The sequence below is a fragment of the Artibeus jamaicensis genome, unplaced genomic scaffold, assembly GCF_021234435.1.
Source record: "Artibeus jamaicensis isolate MK-2021 breed Jamaican fruit bat unplaced genomic scaffold, CSHL_Jam_final scaffold_614, whole genome shotgun sequence".
NCBI classification, from domain to species: Eukaryota; Metazoa; Chordata; class Mammalia; order Chiroptera; family Phyllostomidae; genus Artibeus; species Artibeus jamaicensis.
The window spans coordinates 2,863,299-2,890,193 of record NW_026522050.1 but is presented as its reverse complement, the minus strand read 5'-3'; the positions used below and the strand labels follow the sequence as shown (position 1 = coordinate 2,890,193).

At 51.2% G+C, this 26,895-nt stretch overlaps 2 protein-coding genes across 4 annotated transcripts; both read right to left on the bottom strand.

Annotated features, from left to right (window-relative positions):
• Nucleotides 1-103: 103 nt before the first annotated feature.
• Nucleotides 104-4,524, bottom strand: B3GAT3 (beta-1,3-glucuronyltransferase 3). The gene is made up of 5 exons (XM_037126646.2): nucleotides 4,348-4,524; nucleotides 3,057-3,231; nucleotides 1,504-1,864; nucleotides 1,022-1,312; nucleotides 104-613 (listed from the first exon to the last, which is right to left on the bottom strand). Exons 1-5 carry the CDS (start codon nucleotides 4,427-4,429, stop codon nucleotides 515-517), a joined length of 1,008 nt encoding a protein of 335 aa, XP_036982541.1. The 5' UTR covers nucleotides 4,430-4,524; the 3' UTR covers nucleotides 104-514.
• Nucleotides 4,525-9,142: 4,618 nt separating this feature from the next.
• On the bottom strand, nucleotides 9,143-26,894 carry GANAB (glucosidase II alpha subunit). 3 transcript variants are annotated; one of them, XM_053659110.1, is made up of 25 exons: nucleotides 26,817-26,894; nucleotides 23,668-23,772; nucleotides 23,409-23,517; nucleotides 23,040-23,167; nucleotides 17,842-18,021; nucleotides 17,341-17,406; nucleotides 16,464-16,537; nucleotides 16,210-16,293; nucleotides 16,026-16,122; nucleotides 15,611-15,791; nucleotides 14,887-15,040; nucleotides 14,449-14,684; nucleotides 14,242-14,368; nucleotides 14,076-14,155; nucleotides 13,721-13,864; nucleotides 13,499-13,595; nucleotides 13,079-13,180; nucleotides 12,660-12,903; nucleotides 11,503-11,567; nucleotides 11,245-11,321; nucleotides 11,054-11,128; nucleotides 10,780-10,893; nucleotides 10,534-10,646; nucleotides 10,279-10,379; nucleotides 9,143-10,142 (listed from the first exon to the last, which is right to left on the bottom strand). In XM_053659110.1, the coding sequence occupies exons 1-25, from the start codon at nucleotides 26,852-26,854 to the stop codon at nucleotides 10,033-10,035; spliced, it is 2,901 nt and encodes a 966-aa protein (XP_053515085.1). In that variant the 5' UTR covers nucleotides 26,855-26,894; the 3' UTR covers nucleotides 9,143-10,032. The 3 variants fall into 3 exon arrangements, with proteins under 3 accessions (XP_053515085.1, XP_053515086.1, XP_053515087.1); XM_053659111.1 differs by lacking the exon at nucleotides 17,341-17,406 and having other exon boundaries at nucleotides 9,144-10,142; XM_053659112.1 differs by lacking the exons at nucleotides 23,409-23,517; nucleotides 26,817-26,894 and having other exon boundaries at nucleotides 9,144-10,142; nucleotides 23,668-23,753.
• Between the last annotated feature and the right edge of the window lies 1 nt (nucleotide 26,895).

Below are 26,895 nucleotides of genomic sequence, written 5' to 3'. Positions count from 1 at the left end.
GATTTCTGCCCGAGACGGAAGCCAGGGCACCAGGGTTTTGACCCTGGTAAGAATCAGAATGCAAGAGCCAGACTTGCAAGATGAGAAAAAAAACAGAGGCCCCTCCAGGTTGAGATTTTTTTATTCTGTGGAGGTAGGAAGGGGTTAGCATGCTCAGGTGGGGAGGGTCCAGCCCAGCTCCTCCAGCCCCCCAGTGCATGCCCAGCCCCAATAAGTTACCCAGTTAAACTCAGCTGCCCTCCCTCCTGAGTCTGTCTGTTCATTTGCTCCGCCCCAGACAGGGCCAACCAGGCTCAATACAAGGGCTGCTTGTCCCCAGCTTGTGGGCAGTGCCACATGGCAGGGTGAGGGAGGGGGAAAGCAGCTGGGCCACGCCCTAGGGCTGCAATGGCAGAGGGACAGAGCCACCCTGGCTCTGAGGGGTCAGGACTTGGAAAACCACATCCTGGGCAGGCCAGGGGCCCAGGTCCACAGGTCTGTGCCTGATGAGGCTGCAGTTGGGGCAGGATGTCCATCACACCTCCACGGCTGGGTCTGAGCCTCGGCCCTGCCGCTGCAGCTGCTCCTCCTGCTTCATCTTGGGCTTCTCTGTCCGCGTATGCCACACCAGAACCTGTGCCGGGAGGGCTTCCATTAGAGCCAGGCCCAGCCACAGCCAGGACTCCAGGGCCCTCAGTGAGGCCAAATTCTCTAGTGAGGCCTCTGCACACACAGTGTTGCTGCCAAGTGTGAAGGGCAGGCTGGAGGGGAAGCCTGTGTGCCTCCAAAATGGGGCTGTCACCCCTTCGCCTCTCTGTGCCACACGGATGCCCAGGATTCTGGGAGACAGAGTGGCAGGACACCACTTTTCCTGCTGGCTCCCAGCTTCCCCTTCAGTGGAGTAAGCAAGGTTGTAGCTGAGTCCTGGAGGGTCCTTCCTGGTCCGAACACCTGTCCTTTGATGCCCCTCCCCAGGGCCTCCCTCCACGTCTCCCATCACCTGCCCACCCCAGAGCTGCATGGCCCACCTCCATCCCCTTACCCGAGTGCAGTTGGCTGCCCGTGGCTCCAGGTCCTTGGGATCCACGAGGTGGCTCAGGAGACTGCTCTCTAGATGGCCCCGAGGAGCCGTTGCATCAAACTGGGCATTGGGCTTAGCCAACAGCAAGGGCAGGGCAACCGCAAATCCCGCCATATCCATTGGGAAGGGCCGGGTGGGCTCCCATGCCGTGTGGAAGCCCACGACCCGGCCATCCTGTACCCGAGGGCCCTCGAATCGCAGGCCGCCCACCAGCCCCACAGGCCACACTGAGACACCACGGGTCCAGCGCATCTAACAGAGGTCAGGAGACAAGAAAAAGACAGGGTGGTCCAGGGAAAGGGGAGCAGCATGAAGGACCACTTGGGTCACTCTCCTCCATGCTCCCCTTGCCTCACCCAACAGCCTAGAGCAAAGATGGTAACCAAGGCAACAGAGGAAGCTGGGCCTCCCAGCCTCTTTTCCAGCCCCATCCCAGAGCTCACCTCCTCAAAGAGTTCCCGGCTGTAGGTGTTGTCATCATCAGCAAAGTACACAACTCCCCGGGTCCCTGGGGGAGGTGGGTCCTTCTCGCCCCCTACGGCGCCCCTTCCACTCCGGAGCCAATCCAGAGCCCTGTTCCGTTGCTCTACACCACGGGGACGAACCCAGCCTGGCTCACCCTCCCGGAGCCGCTGGGCCTTGGGAGTAAGGACCGCCAGGTGTGTGAAGAGGAGGCCAGAGGCAGCCAGCAGCCCCGAGACCAACGGGGTAGGGCCCTCAGCATCCTCCACCAGCAGCCAATGCAGCCGGGGCACCAGACTCAGAGTCTGGGACAGCCGCACCAGCTCTGCCTTCTGCACCAGCCTGCGGGGGGAAGAGGCAGCAGGAGGGAAAGGGGTGGACACCATCTGCCCACTCCAGCTAGCAGACACAGCTTCTTCTGAACCCCTTCTAGCATCCCCATGGCCTTTCCCCAACTCCCTTTCTCGCCTGTCAACTTCACACTGACACTCACCTGCCCTGTTCTTCCAATCATGTCTGTCACCCGCCTCAACCCCAACCCGTGGGGGACTATAAGCAAAGGGTCCAGCTTTTGGAACCAGATAGATCTGGGTTCGAAGGCTAGGTTTCTAATTAGATGAGACATACAGGAAAATGGCTCCCTCTTCCCAAGTTTGTTTCCTGGGCTGCAAAATGGGAATAACAGTGCTCTAAAACAATGTCGTGTTAAAGGTTAAGCGACGATTTTCTAACGCACGGGTAGGACCGGCTTCTCTTCCTTCTGTGCTTGGGTTTCCAGGCAGAGGAGTTTAGAGGAGCCCCTTGACTCAGTCCCCTCCAGGGGAGGATGATTTGAGTTTGGACAAAGTACTGGGAAGTTTGGCCCAGTCTCCTCTAGGCTGCTTTGTCGTTCAGACTGGCCTGCCTGCCTGCCTGCCTGCCACAGCCTGGGTGGGGTGTGTGTGTGTGGGGGGGGCAGGGGGGCAGGGTCTAGAGTGGCCTGAGCCTGGAGGGCTCAGCCACCTGATTCCAGGGAGCAACTAGCAGGTCCTTCGGCTGCACATCCAAAACCACAGTTCCCCACTTGGGTTTAATACGAGTACTAAGGCTACATTTTAATTTTTTTTTAAAAGTAAGGCACTTAGTTAGCACAGCACCTGGTAAGAGTAAGCACACTGTAAATAACAGTGTAACTATTTCTAGACCAAGCCCTTTTCTACTTCAAGTTGGATAGGGGTTCTCAAACTTTCTCACCAAAGGATCCTTAAAGACAGAGAGTGAACTCATTGGCAAGCTTCACATTTCCTTGCAAGTTTATTACCTTAAAATTAGTCAGGAATTCTGCATTCTACTTCACAGTATACCCCCGTTTCTTTTACTGGAAAATAACCATTTCTCCCACAAATCTCTGAGTAAAGATGTGGTTCATTCATCCTGTCATTTGCCATGCCCTAGTCTGAGGAACATTCCCTGGCCCAATGCCGCCCCCAAATCCTCCACATCAACCCCAACCTCTTGGTCCATGCGGGCCTGTTGGGTGCACCAGAGCCCATACCTGGCGTAGGTGGGGGTAACAACATAGATAGTAGGCAGGGCCTCAGGCTCAGGGGGCTGGGCAGGGGCAGGGACTGGCCGATGGAGGTCAGCTTGCAGCTGGGAAATCCTCAGATCCTTCTGCCGAAGCTGCTCTGCTGCTGCCCGCAAGGGAGGGAGGCAGTCACATGGCTGGCCTGGTCCCAGGAAGCAGGGATGGGAGCAGAGAATCACAGCATGTTCAGCATCCCGAAGGGTCACAGTCTCATACAATTCAGCCAGGGCATGAATCTCCTTACAAGTCCTCCAACAGCCATCTCTAGACCTCTGGTGGTGGGTGGGCGACTCACTAGCTCAATTTTGAGCCCCTCTCCAACTTCAACAAATTCCATCTGTGACAATTTTCATTTGGATATTGAGCTGATTATCTGCCTCCATCCTTTCTATCTGGTGGGTCTCACTGTGCCTTCTGGGGCCATAAAGAACTAGCCTCTACCCCTAAAACAGGACAGTCTTTTCAAATACCCAAGGATCATGCAGCGGTCCTGTCTGGCAATCCCTGCATAAGAGGCAGAGTTCAATCTGTCCCCTTGGCTGTGCGACCAAAGACTCATTAAACTTATCAATTCCATTATTGGGTAAACATTTATTGAATGCTCTTCCTGGGGATGCATCAGGAAGCAAAGCAGTTATGACCCCTGTTCTTGTGGCGTTTTCACTTCAGTGGAGGGGGGCAGTCACTAAGCAATGAACATTACAAATTGGGCTAAGGGCGAAGAAGGAAGCCAATAGCATAGAGAAATAAAAAAGAATCCGGGGAAAGAAGCGTTCCCCTAGCTAAGGTAGTCAGGGAAGGCCTCTCTGAGGTGGTCACATCTGAGCTGAGACCTGAAAGGTGAAAAAGAGGCAGCAGGAAAGACCTGGGAGAAAGGCACCGCAGGCAGAGGGAACAGACTAAGAGGTTGAGAAAGCAATGAGCGTGCGGTTTTCGAGAAACTGTCACGAAGCCAGCGTGGCCAGAGCAGAGCAGAGCAGAGCGAGCGAGAGGGCTGGGAAAGTGGGTTAGAGAGGCAGACGGCGGCAGGATCCTGCGGGGCCCTGCACGCCCTGGGAAGGAGTCTGGATTTCACCCGAGGTGCGGCGGGAAGCCGCAGTGCGCTCCAGAGAAGGGTGCCCGCCTCGCAGCCGCAGAGGGCAATCGGAGGGCCGAGCCGGATGAATGGTGTCTGCACTGGGGTTCGTCCCCAGGGCGGGAAGTACAGCGGCGGGCGCCTGCGGGTAGGCCCGCCGCACCCCCGCCCCGCCCCGCTCACCGAGCTGCACCAGCGCGTAGAGGAGGCCGGCGATCGACACCAGGAAGTAGGCGAGAAACACGTTCTTCAGCTTCAGCTTCATGGCCGTGCCGCCGCCGGCGTTCAGGCAGGCGGGGTCCCGCGGGGACAAGAGGTCCCCGCCCCCCACTGGACAGCCTGCAGGCCCCGCCCCTGAAGCGGCCCCGCCCCTTGCCCCGCCTTCCTCACGCGGTTCTAGACCAGCTCCGGGGAGCTGAGGCTGGCGAGCCCGCCGCGGCCAACGTCAAGTCTGTCTGCAACACCACCCCCTGCCCCGGTTAATTTCCGGTCTCATCGCCTAGTTCTGGGAACCTCGGGAGTGAGTGACGTCATATCCGGCGTGTCCAGCGTGCGGGGCCGGCAGTCAGAAGCCCGGTGGGACACGTGGGAGCGACTTTGAGACCTTCCCCTTGAACTCCAGTCGTTGTGCCCAGGTTTTCTCCTTACATGCATTCATCCATCCGTCAGCCACAGCACCCATAACTCAGTAAATACTTGCTACACGAATGGAGGAGATCTAGGACCTGTCATGCGCCAGGCCTGGGTTCTAGGTCTATCACTTATAATCCTCTCTAAAACCCTAGGCGATAGATGATATTGTCCTGTTTTACACCTAACCAACTAAGGTTGACAGAAGTTATGCAGTTGCCATGGTGCAATTTTCTACATCCCTTCCGGATTGACTCCAGGTATCCTCTGACCCACATTTCTCAGATGACAATGGGGGCCCAGGAGGGATGAGGTTCCAAGGCGGTGGGCCGTATTCCAGATTGTTGATTGATGTATTTCCTGCCCTCCCACCCTCCCACCCCCACCCCCACCCCCGGGGGTGCACCGAGGTTGTGGATTTGATCCCTGGGGCAGGGTACATAAAAGCATTAAACAATGCATGCATAAATAAATGGAACAACAAATCAAATTCCCCCCTAATAAATCAGTATTTTTTTTAAAGAAAAGAAATTATTTCCTGAGCTGAGGAATTCCATGAACACACCCCCTAACTGCTGAGAAGAAGCAGTTTGGCCACCACAAAATATGCCTTTTGGGGATGTTTTTAAAAAAGATTTTATTTATTTATTTTTAGAGGGAGAAGGAGAGAAACGTCCATGTGTGGTTGCCAATGACATGCCCCCTACTGGGGACCTGGCCTGCAACCCAGGCATGAGCCCTGACTGGGAATCAAACCAGTGACCCTTCAGTTCCCAGTCCAGTGCTCAATCCACTGAGCCATACCAGCCAGGACTGGGATATTATTTTAAGCCGGTTATTTTTAACTTTAAACAAATTTTTATTACATAAAAGTCACATAATTGGATATTTCTATACTTCATACACAATTATTCTTACTCTCCCCAGACAGGTTATTATTATTATTTTTTTTTAGGAAAAAAATGTTATTTTTAGAGAGAGGGCAAGGAAGGAGAAAGACAGGGAGAGAAATACTGACGTGAGAGAAAAACACTGACTGGTTGCCTCTTGCCCACGCCCTGACAGGGACCATCCTGCAACCCAGGCTTGAACCCTGACAGGGAATCCAACCGCTGACGTTACACTTTGCAGAATGACACCAACCAGCTGAGCCAGAAAGGCTGCTTCTTAACTTGTCATTGGGTGATGGCAAGAACTAAAGTCCTGATTCTAACAGCATAGTACTAACAATGCCTCAGTGACTTCAGTTTAAAGCAGTACATGGGTACATGGCTCTTGCACTTCGTTACTAGGAATGCGCAGATGCGATTTTACTCAAAAACAAATTATCTGTAGGCATGGACAATGACAGCAGTACACCATTGTGTGTTGTCAGCTGAAACCAGTGGCTGAGGGTTACAGTGATTTTCTTAAACAGCAGCGTCCTTTCTTTAGTCATTTCTTTCAACTGACTTCTCTGAAGTTAGAAATGAGGACTAAGCCTTGAGCTTCCTCTCACAGTTCTCATTAATAATGGTAAAGCATTATTCCAGAATTAAAACATACCACCTCCCAGGAAAAAAAAAGAAGAACATGCCACCTCCCATTCCACCCCTCCCGCCCAGGGTCTCTCTCTTCTACGGGAATTGCTGCGACTGGACCTCCTGCTGCTGTTCACAGGACGGCCACTCCAACAGCACCCCATAAAGCAGCTCTTACAAACTCAGTTGGACCAGTGATTCCTTTTTACAACGTATTCAAAAAACCTCCAAGCAGTGTCATAACCAACTTCCAAGGAACTCTGCACAATCTTCTCAACTATATACAACAATCCCTCAACACCCGCGTTCTTAACTGATGGTCATTGCAGAAATATTGAGTGCTTTGTAAAATAATTTCTATAATAATGTTTCGATCTTCATTAGCTGGACTTAAGAGTCCAAAGCTGGCCTGCACAGAAGCAGGACAATACTCCATCAGAACAATGTCTTCCTCCACAGCAGCTCAAAGTTTTGAGGGCATCTGTTACCCTGACTCTCTTTTCATTCACTCCAACATCACCTGTCCCACCAACCTCCGCACAGCTGCTCCATCTGAGAGTTTTGCTAGACGTTCATTTACTATTTACTTTTTCCTGTTTATATTCCCTGGTTCTGATATCTAACTGCTCCATTATTATTTTTTTTTAATAGAGAAAGGAGAGAGGAGAGAAGATAGATTTATTTTGAGAGAGGCAGGGAGAGAGGGAAACACTGATGTGAGAAACATCAGTCAGCTTCCTCCTACACACCCCCAACTGGGGACGTGGCCCACAACCCAGGGACCTGCCCTGACTGGGAGTAGAACCCGTGACCTTTCGGTTCATGGGACAACACTCCAACCAACCGAGTCACATCAGCCAGGGCTCCATGCTCTCTTGAATACGGTTTTCAATTTGAGCTACCTGGCCAAGGCTCTAAGCTGGTTATTTTTAAGAGCCTGCAACCCTGGTGTATCGGGATGATGCTCTAACCAACTGAGCTACCCAACCAGGGCTCTTAACTGGTCTTTGTTAACAAATGACTCAGGAGCCTCCTACCCCGCCCCTCACACCTTATCTGCCTACTGGAATTCAGAAAAACCTGCTCAAAGGAAAGGAACTATCACCTTAACATCAACAGAACCAAGGGTAGCAAGCAGGGAGAAATCTAGCAAGTCTTTTAGACTCCCCTCTGTGCCCTTTTGTTTCTGGGTGGCCAGGCAAGAACCAGTTCACCAAATGTTTGCTCTCTCCCCTACTTGTGAATTGCCTACGGTCCCTTTGAAGTCCCAGACCCCTGCCACCCTCTCCTTAGTTCAGAATGACATGTAAACCTTAAATGGCTGATTTGTCCTCCAGTCCCCTATTCTTAGGGAACCGCACAGGTATATAACATAATAAATTTGGTTACTTCCTCCTAGTAATCTCAGTATTAGACCCATCAGAAGTTGGAAAAGGAAAATTAGTTTTCCTCCCCACACTCTTCATGACCTACTGGTCATCCTAAGTGTTCTTCCTCAGGGGAAAAAAGTTTTCTTGCAGAATCTCTAAGATTTGTGGTCTACAAAGTGGAAAAAAACTATTTCCTGTCACTAGAACAGTGGGAAATTGTAAAAACTGCTTCTAGCTAAAGAGAAGCAGCCTTTCATGGGAGTCCATATAGCCGTTTCTGTTCCAGAGTGACCCCATCAGCGCTGGTCATCACTATTAAAATACTAGGACTATTAAAATCTTGTGAACGTAAGGAAGGCCCAACCTGCAGAGACTTTTTAAACTTCATTTGGGCCAAACTGAGGACATAGGCCAGGGGACAAATCCTCAAATGCTCCTGAGAATGGAAATTCTATAGCTCATTTTACCCACTAGAATCAAAGATTTCAGTTGGGTGCACAAGATTCACTGGTGGCAGATTAGGGAGAAAGCAGAGCAGGGAAATCTCTAGGACCAGACAGAAGGCGAAATGGAGACACTTCTTTCGCACAGGTGGGTACAGGGAAGTCAGTGACATTACAGCATGTGGAGACGGCACGTGGGGAAGATAAAGCGGGGCTCTGTGGCCTTGTGCTCTGGTGCCCGTAGTTGTGCCCTCCAGGAGTAGGAAGGAAAACTGCTGACATTTCAAAGGTCTGTTACCCTGGACGTGTTAAGGACAAAGCACAGAGCTCACCTACAGGTTGACCTTTCTGGCCTGAGATGTGACTACCAGCATGTGACTACCAGCCACTACCTATCCAGTTAGTAATTTGTTTTTTTCTTCAGAGATTTTATTTTTAGAGAGGAAGGGAAGGAGGGGGAAAGAAACATCAGTGTCTGGTTGCCTCTCACATGCCCCCTACCAGAGACCTGGCCCATATCTCAGGCATGTGCCCTGACTGGGAATCGAACCGATGACTCTCCAGCTTGCAAACCAGCACTCAACCCACTGAGCCACACCAGCCTGGGTAGAAATCTGTGATCAGACCATCTTGTGCAGTTACTTTTGGTCACTGAGCTTGTCCGGTCTGCTATGTGGTCCCCCGAGCCTATCAGGTTTATTGCATAATTTATTCACGGTCTACTATGAATATGACCTTTATTCAAGGTCAACCTGTTGACCTTGTAGGATCTTTCTATCAACAAACTGAGGAAAGCTCGACTTGCTCGTTTTTCTAATGGACAAGGCTTGTGCTGAAGCTAAATGAAAACACCAGGCCCACAGACTTCTAAGGACCTGTGGTTCACACCAGAACCAGACACCCAACAGTTATCTTTTCTCTCTTTATTGTTTCTCCTTTTATCAAAACCTGTCACAGCTGGGGGCCAAAAGAGAGTAAAAAAAAAAAAAAAAGGTCACAAATATGCCCCCTCATCCCCAGTTAATCCTCCCCCACCCCCACCCGCACCCCAGGCTTAGGGCCAAGCCAGGGCACACATGATCATCTCCTCCCACCCTCAGCCTTCTCCCCGCAGTAAATACAGGCAACTGTGATTCAGTGAAACCGCAACTGATTTCTCCATCTTGAATGCCCCCAAGGGGACAAAAAAGGGACAAGAAAAGTTTAATGCCCACCCCGACTTAAGAAGTGGAAACTTCTTTCCCCTAAGGGACAGGGGAGGTAGAACTGCCCCCATCAGAACTGCAGTAGCTCTGGAAGAAATGGGGGAGAGGAAGGTTGGAAGAGAGGGAAGAGGAAGTTCTCCAGCAACCTCACTCCTCTGATCCATTCATCCCTTGTCAGGTAAGGAGTGGTCCCAGTGCAAAAGGTGGGGCACAAAAAGGGGAGAGAGGACCGAGAAGAGCCAGGGGTAGGAAATAAAAAGAGGGAAAGTAGTCTCGTGGGGAGGGAAGGGGAAGGAAAAGAGGAGCCCTAAAGCTCACTGCCCTCAACTTCTTTCCAGAAACGGCATCGACACCCAAAAGGCGTAATAGACAGTCTGGAGGATTCAGGACCCCCCACCACAAAGAGAAGGGAAAAGCAAGGACCCTGTGGGTCCCAAGTCTTCACAGGTGAATGTGCTCCAGATAGAGCAACAGAGTGTGGGGGATGAAGGGCGGCTCGGAGGAGTCAATGGGCAGGAGAGGCTGGGAGATCACAAGAGGAATTCGGAGCCCAGAGGCAGCCCTCTCATCCAGCCCAGATGTTGGCAGAATCTGGTCCGGGGATGAGAAAGGTTAAGTCTGGGGAGGTTCAAACTCCAAGGCAGAAGGAAGAGTAACTCTCATCATAATAGCACCCTTCCCACCCCCAACATCCCTCGGGTTATCGCAAGTGAATACTCCAGTCAGATGCCACGTTGACGCCGGGCTTGCGCAGGATCAACACAGAGGTCTCAGGGTCATGCTGGAAGGACAGGCGGCTCTCAGGAGATCCTGGTGGAAGAAGCAGACAGACTGCCATAGTCACAGCAACAAGCTGCAGCATCACAACTACCTTCCAACAGGCAAGTGTCCCCAACCCTGCCCCTGCGTCCCCTTCCTCACCCTGGATGCCAGGTCACTCACTCACCTTTTGTCTGGAGTATCACGGCTGCTGGCTTCCCAGCCCCCATTATCACCACCCGCTCAATCCAGACTGGTGTCTTGAAGTGGCCTTTGGAGTCTGCGGAGCTGGAGGGAGCAAAAATGGGTGCCCGACAGGGAAAAAGATGTCAGAGTAGAAGGAAGGAGCAGACCCAGAGCAAGAAAAGAGCACAGTGAGCTGAGTATCTCTGAGGCCCTGCCTCCCGCAGAGGCTGCCAAGGCAGGATGGGCACCTCATTACCTGGAGACAAGACTGTTGCCAGAGAATGAGAATCGACGCAGCAGAAACTCATGGCGAGTCTGATAGTTGAACGTGTGCCCATCATCTAGAAAGAGCTCTCCCTGGGCTGTCCCCTGAGGAGGAAGTAGGACAAGTGAGAGCCTGAGCCCAAGAGGAAAGAAGGGAGAGAGGGAGGGGTCCACTCCAGGGGACTGAGTCCTAGGAAGATAGGCAGAGGGTTGGAGAGGCCACCTGCCTTGCTCTCACCTGGGGGCTGAGCGCAACAAAAAGAGTGATGGGGTCATCCTTCATACAGTCTGAAGAACGCCGCACTCGCATCCACCGAGGCACGATTGTCCCTCCGCGCTGGAACACAGGGATCTAGGGCCAGAGCAATGCAGGGGTGAAGCTCTCCCACTGCCCAGCTTGGCCCCGCGGCCCGGCTGTGCCCACCTAGGTACTGGATCCTGACACACACACCCTCTCCCTTTCTGGAAACCCACAGGCAGGTGGAGCCGGCAGGCGGGTCCGGCATACTCACACTGCTTAGCGTTACAGGCAGGTACAGGGTCTGGGGACCGTGATGTTTCTGGTAGCTCTGAATGTCATACCACACCTGTGGGCAAGGGATACGCGTGGTCACTCACCACACAGGGCCCCTACCCCCATCACCCACCCCATTTGGCCTCCACCACCCACCCATCATTCCCAACACACTCTTCCTTAACTCACCTCCCCTTGGCCAGGCAGATAGACCTGCACGCCGTGAGCCCCAGCATCTGATACCGGGTGAACCAGCAAGGCATCCCCTGTGACACACCAGAGTCAACTCGGAGCTAAGGAGACCGGTTCCCAGGCAGAGAGCACAGACCTGCCTGCCCCCTGGCACCAGCAGCTCCTTCACTTGCCCCTCCCTGTGCACCCACTCTCTTCTGCCCACAGTGCCCACTTCACAGCACACCCCCCCCAACTGTCCTCTCCATTTCTCACCAAGCAGGAACTGGTCATCTATACTGAAGGTGGTCACGTCCTGAGGATAATGCACCCACAGGGGCCTAGGAAGGACGCAAGACAAGAAAGGAAGACACTTGCTATTTTGGCAGATGTCAAAGATGCTACTCCAGGAACTAGTAAGAACAGCACTGGGGACAGACCAGGTGCTCACAGCCTGACAGTGTGCGGGTGGCCATCAGGCCTCAGCGATGCCACCTCACCTGACTTCCTAGCCCCGCTCCCTGCCCTGTCCCCTCTTGTAACTGTCTGTACAGCAGAATTCCAGGGGCCACCATGTCTTCCTGAATCAGGTCGGACTTTTCTCTCATCTCATCCCCTACTTCTCCCTGTGGCTCCTTACCCAAAATGCACCATTTCTGTTTTTGTTTTTTTGTGTATGGTTATGGTTGTTTCATTTTTTTCTTTTTAATATTTTATTTATTTATGTTTAGAGAGAGGGGATGGGAAGGAGAAAGAGTGGGAGAGAAACATCAATGTGTGGTTGCCTCTCATGTGTCCCCTACTGGGAACCCGGCCCACAACCCAGGCATGTGCCCCGACTGGGAATCGAACCGGTGATCCTTTGCTTCACAGGCCCGTGCTCAATCTACTGAGCTACACCAGCCAGGGCAATGTTTCGTTTTTCTTACTCCTGGAACCCAACAAACTCATTTCCATTTTAGAATTTTTACACTTGGGGTCTCCCGTTTGAAACATTCTTTCTCTGGGTCACAAAAACCTATCTTGGTCATTATTTAGGCCTCATCTCACATGGCCTTCTTCTCAAAAAGGCCACTTGTGGATCCTACTTCCATTATCCTCTTTCACTTTTTCAAAGAGCTTGTCATTATTGGCAATTCTTTACATTTAGGTATTTGTTTCCTCCCAAGAATGTACATTCCACAAGGGTCGGGCACTTGTCTGCCTTGTTTCAGGCTCAGGGTCAGTGACGAATAATTCCTAGCATGTCATAAAAGCACTCAGTAACGTCTACTGCTATTCACCCCCATTAGCCTCCATTTACTCTTGACCTTGAAATCAGATTTTTCTCCTTTACAAGGCCCTAGTGAGTGAAGAAGAGGCTCAGAGATGGAGCCCAGTCCCCACTGTCCCCCAGCCACCCCGGCCCACTCCGACCCAACTGAGTGCCTCACCTCATGACAGGAATCCCCTCGAGATGGGCATGATAGAAGAGGGTATACCAGAAAGGCAACAAGGAATACCGCTGGCCCAAGGCATCTCGGATTATGTCGTGGTACTGAGATGACAACAGCCACGGCTCTCGCCGCCCAGTGTCCAAGTGGGCATGTGCCCGGAAGAACGGCTGGTAGGCACCCATCTGGTACCAGCGCACAAGCAGCTCTGGCTCTGGAGTCTTGAAAAAGCCACCCACATCAGCTGGGAGAGGTGAGGGAGGAAGCAGGTTGGAAAAGAGGGTGAAGGAGGGCTGCGGCCTTGGAGCTCCCCAAGGCTCCGCGTGGGACTCCTGGAGCTCCGTTCACACCCAGGTCCCGTGCCCTCTCCCTTGCCCCTCTCCCACCAAACCGAAGACCACAGATTCCTCCCCCCTCACCTCCACAGAAGGAAAGTCCCACCAGCCCAAGGCTGAGACACATAGGGATACTGATCTTCAAATGGTCCCACTCAGCAGTGTTGTCCCCAGTCCACACAGCTCCTGAGGAAGAAGACCAAGAGGAGGAAGCCTGCCTACAGTGAAAGGGCTCAGCCTGCCTCTTACACAGCTGACCTCCCTGACCTGCCACATCTGCTCTGGGGCCCCCAACCTCCTGCTGATGATGGCTGAGTTCACAACAATATTTGCACGAACCTCCCACTCCCTGGCTCCCTCAGAGGGCAGAGCTGGCAGGATGCAGAGTGCGGCTGGCACAGGATGGCTGTGTGGACAGACTTCTCCGCCATCCAGGCCTAGGTCCACGGCTCCTCCCATTTGGCCTTCACACCCTCCCCCTCAGCTCTGCTCTCCAAATCTCACCATAGCGCTGGGAGCCGGCAAAAACAGCTCTGCTCAGGACAAAGGGGCGTTCCACACCCCCAGAGCGCTGCACCAGTCCGTCCGCAGTCGCCATTTGCTGAGTGGAGACAGGAGAGAGGAAGCGTAGTGAGGAGCAAAGGTCAGCTGTCGTCCAGCCCCCAGTCCCTCAGCACATGGGAGGCCACAGGTGTCGTGTCCGTTCCCAAGCCCTCAGTCCCTCACCACATAGAGGCCATAGATGTTATGCACGTCTCGGTGCTCCCAGCCCCCATAATGCCGGGCATCCTTGGGCATGGTGACCTCCGGACCATTGAACACAGATGGTTCGTTCATGTCGTTCCAGACATAGAGGTTGGAAGCGGAGCCCTGAGAACACAAGGAAGAAGATGGGGACAGAAAACAGAGAGGGGAGAAAGAAGACAATGTCAGAGCAAAGAGCTCCTAGAAATCCAGAAAGATGCGTTTCTCAGGGGTCAAGTCCCCCTGATGTATTACTATAGACAGGATTAACGAGCAGAGAAATGACCACTTTAAGAAGGCAGGGTGGAAAAGACAGGTAGAGAGAGGCCTACCGTACCACGTAATTGTCAAAGCTGAACATGTTAGCCCACCAGGCCCTCATCGTGGGATTGGTGAAGTCAGGGTAACTAGCTGCGCCTAGGAGAAGTTAAGGGTGGCTGTCAACCATTTACCTCCCGGTCTTCCCGCAGTTTTCCCTTCATTTCTGGGCCTGCATGACCTACCTGGCCAGCACCAGCCCTCGTAGTCAGAGCCATCCCGGGTTTTAACATACAGACCCTGGTTCTGCAACTCTTCGTGTACACGGTAGCCAGAGTCCACCTTGATGTGGGGATCCACGATGGCGACCAACTGGGAGCAAGGAACACGGGTGGTCAGAGCTCTCCAGGGCTCCTCTGTCAGAAAACCAGCCTCGGCTGTAGTCCTCTTACCTTCCGCCTCTTGGAGGCCAAGTGCTCCAGCATGGTGAGGGGCTGTGGGAAACGGCTGGGGTCCCAGGTGAAGTACCGCTTGCCATCAGCATGCTCAATGTCCAGCCAGATGAAATCGCAGGGCATGTTGTGGTCATCGAAGCCCTGACTGACCTCCAGCACGTCGGCCTCGTCCCAGTAGTTCCAGCGGCTCTGGTGGTAGCCGAGGGAGAAGAGCGGGGGCAAAGCCTGGGTCCCTGCAGGTTCAGCGAGGCACGGGGGTCACAGTGGAGTCGGGGCAACTTGGGGCCAGTGGGGACACCCAGAAATTGAGGGAGGCTTGTAAATTATAGGGAGGCTGAGGGGTGTAAGACTCCTGAAAACGCAGTCGCTCCTCTCAAGACGACAAAGGCCGAACAGCAGGAGGCTGCCGGCTGACGGAGTGAGGAGGCCACATACCTGTCAGGCTGGCGTACTGCCGGAAGACGTCAGACACAGAGGGCCCCAGCAGCAGGAAGACATCGATGATGCCGCTCTCCGACATCCAGCGGACATCTGTCTGCGGCGTCTCCCCAGAGCCCTGCAGGTAGTCTAGCATTTTCCCGAACAGGGTCTGCAGAGGGCACCAGGGAGAGGTCCAACACCCACCTTCTCGTTTCCCAACCCAAAGACAAAGCAGCAGTGTTTTCCTCAAAATCCTCCTAACACTGGCTCCTGATGAGCCACTGAGCTGAGATTACACGTCACCCTCTCAGAGAGGCTTTCCTGGACGTCACCATCTGAAGCACTGCCACCCCACCCGCTACGAATGTTGCACCTCCCTCAGCACCTGCCACCACTGCACGCGTCCTGCCCTTGCCGCTCTGTTTAACCGCTGCCTGCCTGCCTGAAGCCCTCTCCTACCTCGATGAGCAATGCACCCCCGGCACCTAGAAAACTATGTGTGCGTGATGACAAATGTACTGACAACAGATGCAGACCGGGCAACCCCTGCCCCCGAGTGTGTGTCTTCTGCAGTGACCGGGGAGCTCAGTGGCTGCTCACGAGGACCAGAACCCCTTTTCTCACCCAATCCCAAATGGGCTACCCCACCAGCCTCTTCAGAGCTACTGCCCCGGCACTCCCGTCGGTCTCCAGGCTTCAAGACCCCCTCCCTCGCTGCTCCGCCTGCCTGTGTGCTCACCTTCCCAGCAGTGTTGGAGGATATGTCGACCCAAGTCTCTGCGGCGTTGAGCCAGAAGATGCCCAGGTCCCGATGAGGACTGTGTGCCAAAAGCACAGGCACAGACCCGTACAGCGCCATGGGGTTGTAGAGCTCATACTGGAACACATCCAAATTGTAGAGGCGATACGGCTCCCCACCCCTGCAGGCAGACAGATGGACTGGCCCCAGGCCCTGGCACACCCCCCCATCCCAAAGACACAGGTGAGAAATAGAAAGTGGGCCCTCTACCCTTTCTCAAAGAGTTTTCCAGTCACCAAAGGTGACCTGGGCACAGGAAGTGGTCTGTACCCGTCTAGAGCACCCGATCTGCATGCACCTCTCCCACACCGCCAACCCCTCTGTCCTCCATTCCTGAGGTCACCCCGGGACTCACTCAGTGACCTTCAGCCTCAGGCTGTCTGCATGCTCAGGGATCCCATACACATGCTCCATGCCTGGCAGAGAGAAGTCCAAGCCTACAGACGTGGGGCCTGGAAGGGAAGGGAAGGAAAGGAAGGGCTCCAGAACTTCTGCTGGGTAAGGACTCCCCTCCACCCCGGGCTGTCCCTGGCCCTCACCATACGGCTTGCTGTCTGAGTGAGTTTTGAATGTCTCCTCCCAGGCTCCTGGCTCATCTTTCTCTGCCTTCTCCTGGGTCTCTTCTGGCTGTGAGGAGATAAGCAGACCACTCCCCAGTCATGCACCAGTTCTCTCTTCCCCTGCCCATTTTCTGAATCCCATCCTGACAGTGACACCGAGGTCAAGTTTCTTGCAGGCCTCGCCCCTCCAGCCTCCCAGTCAGCCCTGTGCTCTAACCGCCTGCCCCATGGACTTGCCTTGTCACCATCCCCAGGTGCTTCCTCAGGCTGGGCCCCATCGCCCTCAGCTGGGTCTTTTGATCCTTGCCTGGAAGGTAGGAGAGCTGTCTGCTCCAATCCAGAGGGGGCAGGGATGAGGGGCTAGTGGAAGGAGGGGTGAGGGAATAGAGAGCCAAGGGTCCAAAGGAACGAAGGCACTGGAGGAAGGGACTGAATGTTAAAGGTTGGAGAGGGTCCCCAGTGACCGTGTAAGTGTGTAAAGAACGTGGAGAGAAATGAGGAAGGGAAATGAGAAGTAAATGCCGCCAGGAGACGCTTTCCTCACAGAGGCCCAAATCATCAGCCAGCATTCCAAGAGACAGGCAGGTTCAAGGGCCTGGCTCCGGAATACCAGTCCTGGCTCTGCTGCCTCCACTGAGAGACTCTGGCCCCAAATGCCTTCACTGGGCCGCAGCCTCTTGGCCTAACACAGGGTTTTGCAAAGGCAAGTGGGTCATACCATGATGAAGCCTCCGCAGACATACACAGGGACTCAACCATTCTTTGTGCCAAAGAATGCTTTCAAGGGCAGCTGGCAAGCAGCTCTGCCCAGCGCTTCAGTGCACCCCAGCTGAGAGCCAGGAACCCCAGCAACAGGCAGCCGGTCTCCACCCCTTGGCAAAGCAAGAAGCTCCCTACATTCCTTAAGGACTTCCAATATTTCATCTTCCTTCTCCCAGAGGGCCCCAGTCAGGAGAACAGGGAACAAGGCTCAGATACCACATAGCTGAAGAGAGAGAGGTGAGTGAAGGGCAGGGCACAGAAGGGTCTGGAGCACCTTCCCCTGGGGGTCAGAGTGAAGGGCAGGTAAGGGCAGAGGAACACATACAGTACCAATGGCCATGAATTTACCTAGAGAAAATGTTCTTGATCTTATCCCAAATGCTACCGAGCGTGAGACTAACTTTATCCGAGAAACTAGGGCAGGAGGAGATGGGTAGGGAAGGGAAAAAGGAGGCACAAAACCAACACAAAAACAGAAACATAAAAGTGAGTTTCAGGTGACAAAACTTCCAGAGATGGGGGGTGGGGGGTAGAGGAAGAAAATAAATCTGGGAAATGTGATGGCGTGAGAAGGGGAGAAAGGAAAGGCTGACCCAGGCAGGCCTCTCGGAGGGGGTGCCCAGTCTACAGCTCAGGGACAAAAGTGACTGCCTCCTGACCCTTAGAGGAAATGAAGAAAGCTGCGACCCGGCCTGCTTCCTACCCTCCCTGATGGCTTCTCCTGGCCCTCGGCCCCTCCCCACTGACTGCCTGCCACCCCGTCTTCTCCCAGGGACCCAACGCCAGACTCCACAACACCCCTCGGCTCTTTCACATTAGGTCACTTTTAGTCCCAACCCCTGTACTCACGAGACCCTGGGGGCCCTCTGGTGCTCAAAACCTAAGAGTCCTCGGGCGTTGACACTGAGCAGAAGGCTGCGGTCCTCCAGCAGGTCAAGGCGGAATGGCCGTGCCGTCAGGATGATCTTATAGGGTCCTTCAGCCACTGTTAGCTCCACACTGTTGTCATCGCGGCCAGAGACAGAAAGCCTGGGAAAGAGATCAAAAGGGACAGAAGTGTGTGGAAAAAACTAAGAGCATAGTCGTAACACTTGAGAAGAAGGGGGAACTACTAAGAGCTATAGGCAGTATGGTAATAGTGCAGGGACAAACCGACTAAAGGAACCAAACAAACAGCCTAGAAACAGACCGAAGCATATTTAGAACTCTGAAATGTAACAGGTGGCATGGCAGCTCAGCGAGGTCAGGAGGACTAAGAAGAACTAGTCAACAATGAGGATAAAAAACAAACCTTCTAGATAGGAAAAAAATAGCATCAAATTCCTACCTCATACTAGATACAAGTATCAACTCCAGACAGATTACGACTTTTAAAAGTAAAATCTTTAGAAGAAAACAAAAACAAACAATTTTCTGACCTTGAGGTAGAGAAGAAGTATTTAAACACAATAATGTTTTTATTTTTTTATTTATTAAATTTGATTTGATTTGATTGATTATGCCATTACAGTTGTTCTTTCCCCCCTTCATTCCCCTCCATCCTGCCCCCCCATCCCCACCATTCCCCCCCTTTAGTTTATGACCATGTGTCTCAAGTTCTTTAGATTCTATATTTCCCATGCTATTCTTGCCCCCCCATCTATTTTCTATCTACTGTCTATGCTACTTATTTTCTGTACCTTCTCCCCCCTTCTCCTCCTCCCACTCCCCTGTTGCTAACCCTCCTTGAGATCTTCATTTCTACGTTTCCGCTCCTGATCTAGCTGTCCTTTTAGTTTGCTTTTGTTTTAGGTGTGGCTGTTAATAACTGTGAGTTTGCTGTCCTTTCACTGTTCATCTTTTTTATCTTCTCTTTCTTAGATAAGTCCCTTTAACACAATAATTTGTTTTTAAATGCTAACACCAGAAGGTAAAAGACTGATACATTTGACAACACTACAATTTAGAACCTCTATTTATAGCAAAACACCTTTAGCATCAACAAAAACAAGAAAAGTTAGAGAAACTGTCCCAAACTGGAGGAGTCTAAGGAGACATGACAACTAATACAACATGATGTCCCAGATGGGGCAGAAAAAGGGCACTAGGTAAAAGTTCATGAAATAAAATATGGACTTCAGGCCTGGCTGAGGTGGCTGGTATGGCTGAGTTGCTTGAGCGCCGGCCTTCGAACCAAATGGTTGCTGGTTTGGTTCCCAGTCAGGGCACATGCCTGGGTTGCCAACTGGGTCCGCAGTGGAGGGCACGTGAGAGGCAACCACACATCGCTGTTTCTCTCCCTCTCTTTCTCCCTACCATCCCCTCTCTCTAAAAATAAATAAATAAAATCTGTTTTAAAAAATGGACTTTAGTTAGTTAATAATAGTGGTGTCAATTCATTAAATAGGACAAATGTACCAAAGTAATGTTAACAGAGGAAAATACGAAGGGAGAGCATACAGGAACTCTTAAAATATTTTGGCAACTTCCTATACATTTAAAACTATTCTAAAATTAAAAAATCTAAGTAAATGGACTTCTGGCCAAGATGGAGGCATAGGCAGAAACACTGCCTCCTCGCACAACCAAGTTTAAAGACAACAAAGTTTTAGTAACAAAAATGCAACCAAAACACAGAAAACTGAACTGTACAGAAGTCCAACAACAACGAAACATTCAGCCAGACCAGTAAGAGGGGTGGAGTCAGCAGCTGGCAGAGCAGGGTCGCACAGGAAAAGGTGGCGGGCCGACCCAGGCATGTAGGCGGCAGATGGCAGATCCCAGGTGCAGGTGGCAACGGGCGGACCCAGTGGGGGCACAAGGCGGCTGGCTGACCGAGGTCACACATTTGCGTGCAGATAAACCAGAGCAGTGAGACAGACTGTACAGGCTTGGGCCCCAGTGACGGGAATTAAAGCCTAAAAGCACCAACTGGAAAAACTTTCCAGGTGGAGGTGCCGGGAGAGGCTCCCAGGCTCAGAGAGTTCGTTGGAAAGACCCACAGGGTCCTGGGGGATGCACAGGCCCACACACCCAGGAGCTGGCACCAGGGGGGCCTGGTTGCTTGTGGGAAGCAGCAGAGGGGACCGAAATCCAAGAGAGAGTGGGACAAATGCCACTGCCCTTCTCTGACCCCGCCCCCACATACAGCATCACAACCCAGCCACAGGGTGGCCCCGCCCTGGTAAACCTAAGGCTCTATCCCTCATATATAACAGGCATGAACAGACCAAAACATTATGGCTCAAGAAGAACAACTCAAAGCCCCAGAGCCAATACTTCTAAGCGACAAAGACATAGCCAACCTATCAGATGCACAGTTCAAAACAATGGTGATCAGGATGCTCACAGAACTGGTTGATTTTAGTCACAAATTATAGGAACAAATGAAGGCTAAACTAATTGAAATGAAGTCTCATTTCAATTACTTTAGCCAATAGTGATGGAAAGAAAACTGAGACTCAAATCAAAAGAGTGGACCAGAAGGAAGAAAAAAATGACCAAACAGAAAAGAATGAAGAAACAAGAATTCAAAAAAATGAGGAGAAGCTTAGGAACCTCCAGGACATCTTTAAATGTTCCAACATCCGAATTATAGGGGTACCAGAAGAAGAAGAAGAACAGCCACAAGTGGAAAACTTATTTGAACAAATAATAAAGGAGAACTTCCCCAATCTGGCAAAGGCAATAGACTTCCAGGAAATCCAGGAAGCTCAGAGAGTCCCAAAGAAGTTGGACCAAAGAAGAAACACACCAAGGCACATCATCATTACATTAGCCTAGATTAAAATGAAGGAGAGAATCCTAGAAGCAGCAAGAGATAAGGGGACAAGTCACCTACAAAGGAGTTCCCATCAGACTGTCAGCGGATTTCTCAAAAGAGACCTTATAGGCAAGAAGGGACTAGAAAGAAGTATCCTAATTCATGAAATCCAAAGACCTACATCCAAGATTGCTCTGTACAGCAAAGGTTTCATTTAGAATGGAAGGGCAGACAAAGTGCTTCTCAGATAAGATCACATTCAAGGAGTTCATCATCACCAAGCCCTTATATGCAATGTTAAAGAGACTTATCTAAGAAAAAGAAGATAAAAACTATGAACAGTGAAAGGACAGCAAACTCAGTTATTAACAACCACACCTAAAACAAAAGCAAACTAAGAGGACAGCTAGATCAGGAGTGGAACCACAGAAATGAAGATCACATGGAGGGTTAGCAACAGGGGAGTGGGAAGAAGAGAAGGGGGGAGAGGGTACAGAGAATAAGTAGCATAGATGGTAGGTAGAAAATAGGGGGGAGGGCAAGAATAGCATGGGAAATATAGAATCTAAAGAACTTGAAACATGTGGTTATAAACTAAAGGGGGATGGTGGGGGAGGGGTGTGCAGGGTGGAGGGGAATGAAGGGGAGGGGAAATGGGACAATTGTAATGGCATAATCAATAAAATATATTAAAAAGAAAAAAATCTTTTTTGCCCTGGCTGGGGTGGCTCAGTGGATTGAATGTAGGCCTGCAAACCAAGGGGTTGCCCATTTTATTCCCATCAGGACACGTGCCTGGCTTGCGGGCCATCTGGGGCTGCACGAGAGGCAGCCATTCACTGATCTATCTCTCCCTTCTCCTTTCTCCAATAAAAATAAATAAATAAAATCTTTTTTAAAAAGTCTTTTTTTCTGAAGGTAGTTTTAGGAAAGTAAAAAGCTACAACCTGGGAAAGATAGCTGCAGTAAATACAAGTGGTAAAGAGTTAGTATCAAGCCTTGGCTGAGTAACTCAGTTGGTCAGAGCGTCATTCCCATATGCCAAGATTGTAGGTTCGATCCCTGGTCAGGGAACATGTAAGAGTCAACCATGGGGGAAGGTAGGTACAAGGTGACTAAATGGTAATGGCAAAAAAGTACAACAAAGATTGTTAAAAAATCAACCAATGAGTGCATAGATAAGTAGAACAAATCAACATTTTTCTCTTCTCTCTCTCCCCTTCCTCTCTCTCTAAAAACCACTAATTTTTTTTAAAAGGTTTTCAAAAGTTACCAATTTCTACAAACCAATAGGGACAAGTAACATGAAAGGAAAATAAATAAGCACAGTTGGCAACCACCACTCCACAGACTAGTAATCTAGAATGACAGCACATGAAGACATGCTCAGTCTCATCAATAAACCAGGAAAGACAACCAAGCCAAAACCACCACATGGTGTCATTCTACACCCATTCTAATGACAGAAACTGAGCCAATGGCACCAATGTGGACCGAGTTACTGGTGGTAGTGTGAACCAGTAAGCTACTTTGGGGTTATTTTAGGAAGCTGGTCATTTCCATAATCTACAGCTCTGTGGCTCCTCTCCTTAGCTACGCACCAAAGAGAAACAAACCCCTGTGCAAGGACGTAGGAGGCGTGGACAAGGATGTTCATGCCAACACTTTGAATAGCAAAACACTGGAAAGCCAAATGTCCATCAACCCAGAAATGAATACATAAGTTGAAATACATTCGTACAACATCACACAGTAGTGAAAATGAACTATGTACAATAGAATTACATAAAGTTATGTGACCCCACAAGACATTCATGAGATGAATGTCCCTATAAAGCTAAAAAACGAAAACCACATAATTTATTGCTTAGGCATAAATACACAGTATGTATATGTGTTGACACACACACAGTACAACTGGACGAACAAAAAGCCAAGGGAATGATGAACTTTGGAATAACAATCATCACTGGGGGAGCCGGGGGTACAGGACAATAAGAACTATACGGACGGGTTTGGTAGAAGGTTTACATTATTCCTAAATCTGTGCCTCGTTTATTTCCTCTTGTGTCCCTAGCACCTATCCCAGGACCTGGCATTAGAAGAGGAAGCTGTATCTGCCGAATGAAGCTTAAAAAATGAAAGAGAAAACAAGTCAAACAGAAAGAGATAGGGAGAGGTTGAGGAGAGTGGCAAGGTGTTCGTCAGCTATTACCCCAATGTGGGGAAGGTCAGATGCCAGGTAACAATTCACCAGGAGGAGACAAGGGCCATGAAGTGGATATGTCTCTCCAAAAAAGCTTACCGAGCGGTGGGGGGATCAGCTACCAACACGTCTGGCACACGGTATCGGGGCCGACGGGGCTCCAGTTCATCGATCCTGATCCGGGTCATGTTCTTCTGAAGCCCCTGGAGCTCCAACAGCAGCAGCACCTGTGGGGGCAGAGGTGGGGCTCTGGATAAGGCAGAGAAGCACACCACGGAATGCCCTCGGAACCCACTCCCTCCTGAGAGGTCTCCTCCTCCCTGGCCTGATGGACCTGAGGTCTGAATTCCACACAAAGGCAAAGTCCCAAGATTACACTAGAACAGGACGTTGGCTGTAGGTTCCCCCTTTCCAAATTACCCCTTAGCCATTGCCCCACCCCCACCAGACTTCTTTTTCTCTCCTGACCTTGGTGACCTCATTAATCAGATGGACTGTGAGGCCATCAGGACCAAGCTGCAGAGAATCCAACAAGGCTCGGTATGGAGAGAGGCCAGGCTGTATGCTTCGCTGACGCCTGCCAGGTAAAATGGTTAAGAAGGTGGGAGAGCAACCCAATGCCTGTAGGTCCCCCTATGACCTGCAGTGTCCTCAGGCTACCCCATCTAACACACGCATACTGCCCGTATTACCCCACACTCCACCCCACTCTCCTAGAATATCATACTTGCAGAAGGAACTCTCTTCACAGGTCTTAAAGTTGCTTCTATCCACAGCAAGGGTAATCCCCACGCAGAACCCTAAACAAGCCAGTATCAAAGCTGTCCAAGACCTAAGGAGAAAAAAGACAAAAGAGGGAACAATCAGTAAGGGGTCAGAAAGGGCCTCACTTTCAGAGGTAAAGGCCACAACCCTAAAAGACAACTCAGGAAAAAGGAAAGATGAATTCCCATTGAATAGGAAAAAAAGGCAGGTGGGCATGGGGTTAAGTTGTCAGGCCCAAGAAGTTGGCTCACTCACACCTTCCCTTTAAAAAGGCAATGGAGGCCTGACCAGTGTGGCTCAGTGGGTTGGGTGTCATCCCACCAAGCAAAAGGTCAGCGGCTCGATTCCCAGTCAGGGCACATGCCTGGATTGCAGGGCACATATGAAAGGAAACCAATTGATGTTTTTCCCCTCACACTGATGTTTTTCTTCCTCTTTCTACCTTCCTTCCCCTCTCTCTAAAAAATAAGTAAGTAAAATCTTTTTTAAAAGATTTTATTTATTTATTTTTAGAGGGGGAAAGGAAGGACAGAGGGAGAGAAATAACAATGTATGGTTGCCTCTTGTATGTTCCCTGCTGGGGACTGGCCTGCAACCCAGGCATGTGCCCTGACTGGGAATCGAACCGAGATTGTCTGGTTTGCAGGCCTGAGCTCAATCCACTGAGCTACACCAGCCAGGGCAAAATCTCTTTTAAAATAAAATAAATAAAAAGGCAACAGCAGTGGACAAAGGATTGATCTCGGGCCTTTGGAGGCCGTGGTATTGACTCTGGTTACATCAGCCTCTCATAGTAAAGAAGTGATAATAGCCTGTCCCAGGGGAAGCGGTGGTACCACGTGTGCGAAAGAGAGAAACAGAGCAAGCCATGCCTTTCCAGGAGAAGGTACTGGGCAGAGCTACAGTGACAAAGTTACACATGTACTCTCGGCTGGCCTCCTGGTCACAATTACTAGGGTCCTCCCCAGCACCCCAGGCATCCTGCTCCTCTGATCTTCACTCCTGGTGTCTTTAAGATAAGTCACCACTATCTCTACCTAAGCTGGAAAGAATAAAACCAGCTGACTTGTACTGAATCCGAATGCACCTCCAGGGGCCTGGCTTTCTATCTGATTTTCGACCCTGTGCAGTTTTTTTTAAATGTCCATGACTGGGTCTCACCCCCAGTGATTCCGAGTTAATGGGTTTAAAGAGGGGACTGGACATCAGAAAATTTTCAAAAGCTTCCAAAACAACTCTAGTAAGCAACCACAGCTGAGATTCGCTTCTTCATTTGCACTGCCTCCTTTCCCTTTCTTTGTTTTCTTGGTGAATTGCAGGGTTGAGATTTTTCCAGATGGGAAAATGGAGGCATAAAAAGTTCAATAATTTATCCAAGGCTGAACAGCTAGTAAGGGGTGAAAATGGGATTGAACTCAGCTCTGTCTGACTCCAGGGCCTGTGCACTTCATGATGCACAATGCAGCACACCAGCCGCCAGTGGCTATCACCCCAAGGTTACCGTAAACTACCACTTCCCTAATATAATTTCAGATGGCAAAAGAGGGACTTAATAGGCTTATTTAAACAAGTTCATTTGAACGATATATTCATCCATTCTGAGTTCTAAACGGGGGTTCTCAAACTTTAGTGTCCCTTAAGAATCACCTGCAGTACTTATGAAATGAAGCTTCCCAGAGCCCTAGAATCTGTCTTCTAAACATGCCCCAGTGACTGACGGGGGTAGTCCAAGAACTTCCACAAACAAAAACACAAGCTTCTTCTACGCATTCACACTCTGCAAGCTGCTAAAGGGGAAACTAAAGACTAGGGCCTACTACACACATGTATGGGGGCACTAGCTGTAGTATCTGCTTGAAAACTAAAGGGAAGGAAAACCACCAGAAAGGAGGTCACAGAACACAGCAGGCCCTCCAGTTCCAGAAGTGTGTACCAGGCCCAGGCCTGGTACAGAAAACAGAAAGCTGAGGAAAACACCAGGGATCGTAGTTTAATACCCCAAGAAGTATGAATAAGCAGTAGCAAACATGCAGCAGAAATTCTACTAGAAAACTCAACAGCAAGGCATGTGCCCCAGGTCCTGAGGAGTGTCTGCAACAGGCACTCCGACACTCTGAACCCATGGTCACCTGTCCGAAGTAGCAGTACCCATAAGTACAGTGAGTGAAATACCCTCTGGAGTCCTATTTGCACAATCTATAAAATGAGTTTGGAGAGGTGCCAGAAGGGACAGGGTTTCTCTAAATCTTTCAGATGTGACCTGTTGGAAAGCCCTGGGAACTCAGTGGATGCCTTGAATGGCCCTGAGCCAGAGGTGGCCCAAAAGCCAAAATCAGGAATAAGCCACCGGGCAGGTCGCACCCTTTATTGTTTCAGATCACAGGGTTCCGAAGAGTGGGGTTTAGGAGCCATGCTTTTTTCATTACTGGCGACAGTACACGCCTCTCCTACCCCAATACATCCGTTAGGTACTGGTAAACGCTTACTGAAGCTGGTGATTCTTTCGAACCGTTTTTCGGTAATACAAACTCGAGAGCGCAGACCAAACCGTTCGATTACATGTTGTTTGAGCAACATCATCCAGGTAGACTCTGAACTTACTGGATCCTGCCCCAGCCGTGCCTACTGAGCGTGAACACCGCGCAAGCCAGGACTGGTGTCCACGTGAAGACAAGGACAGGGCAGGGTCTGGGGCTCTGGGGGGAGAAGGGCAAGAAGGGTAGTGCAGGTGGGGCTGCCGGCTGCAGGCTGCGTTCCCGGAGACCCGGCCGCATCTGGTCCCCGCCCCGACGGCCCCGCTCACTGCAGGAAGGAGGCGGCAGCGTTAACCTTAGCGAGCCGCCAGGGAAGGGCGGCGGCTGAGAGCGGCCAAAGCCAAGAACGCAGGCTGCGGCCTTTTTGAGCCTCCGGCCTGAGTGAAAAACACCAGCAGTATGGGCCCCCAACGCCGCGCGGTTCTACGACGAGTAAGCTGGGGCGCTTGAGGCCTCCTCCAAAGAGACAAATAGTCCTCACAAGGCTGGGGTGGCAGAGTCTCAGGAAGGCATACAAGAAGAAGAGATATGGGATTTGGGGGTCTGGGGGCACGCCCCAGGATTCCGGACTCCTCACCGCCTCCTACGCGCAGCCACAGCCGCTACCGCCGCCATCTTGTGCCGGGTTTGCTCCTTGACCCTGAGCCTTCCTTCCC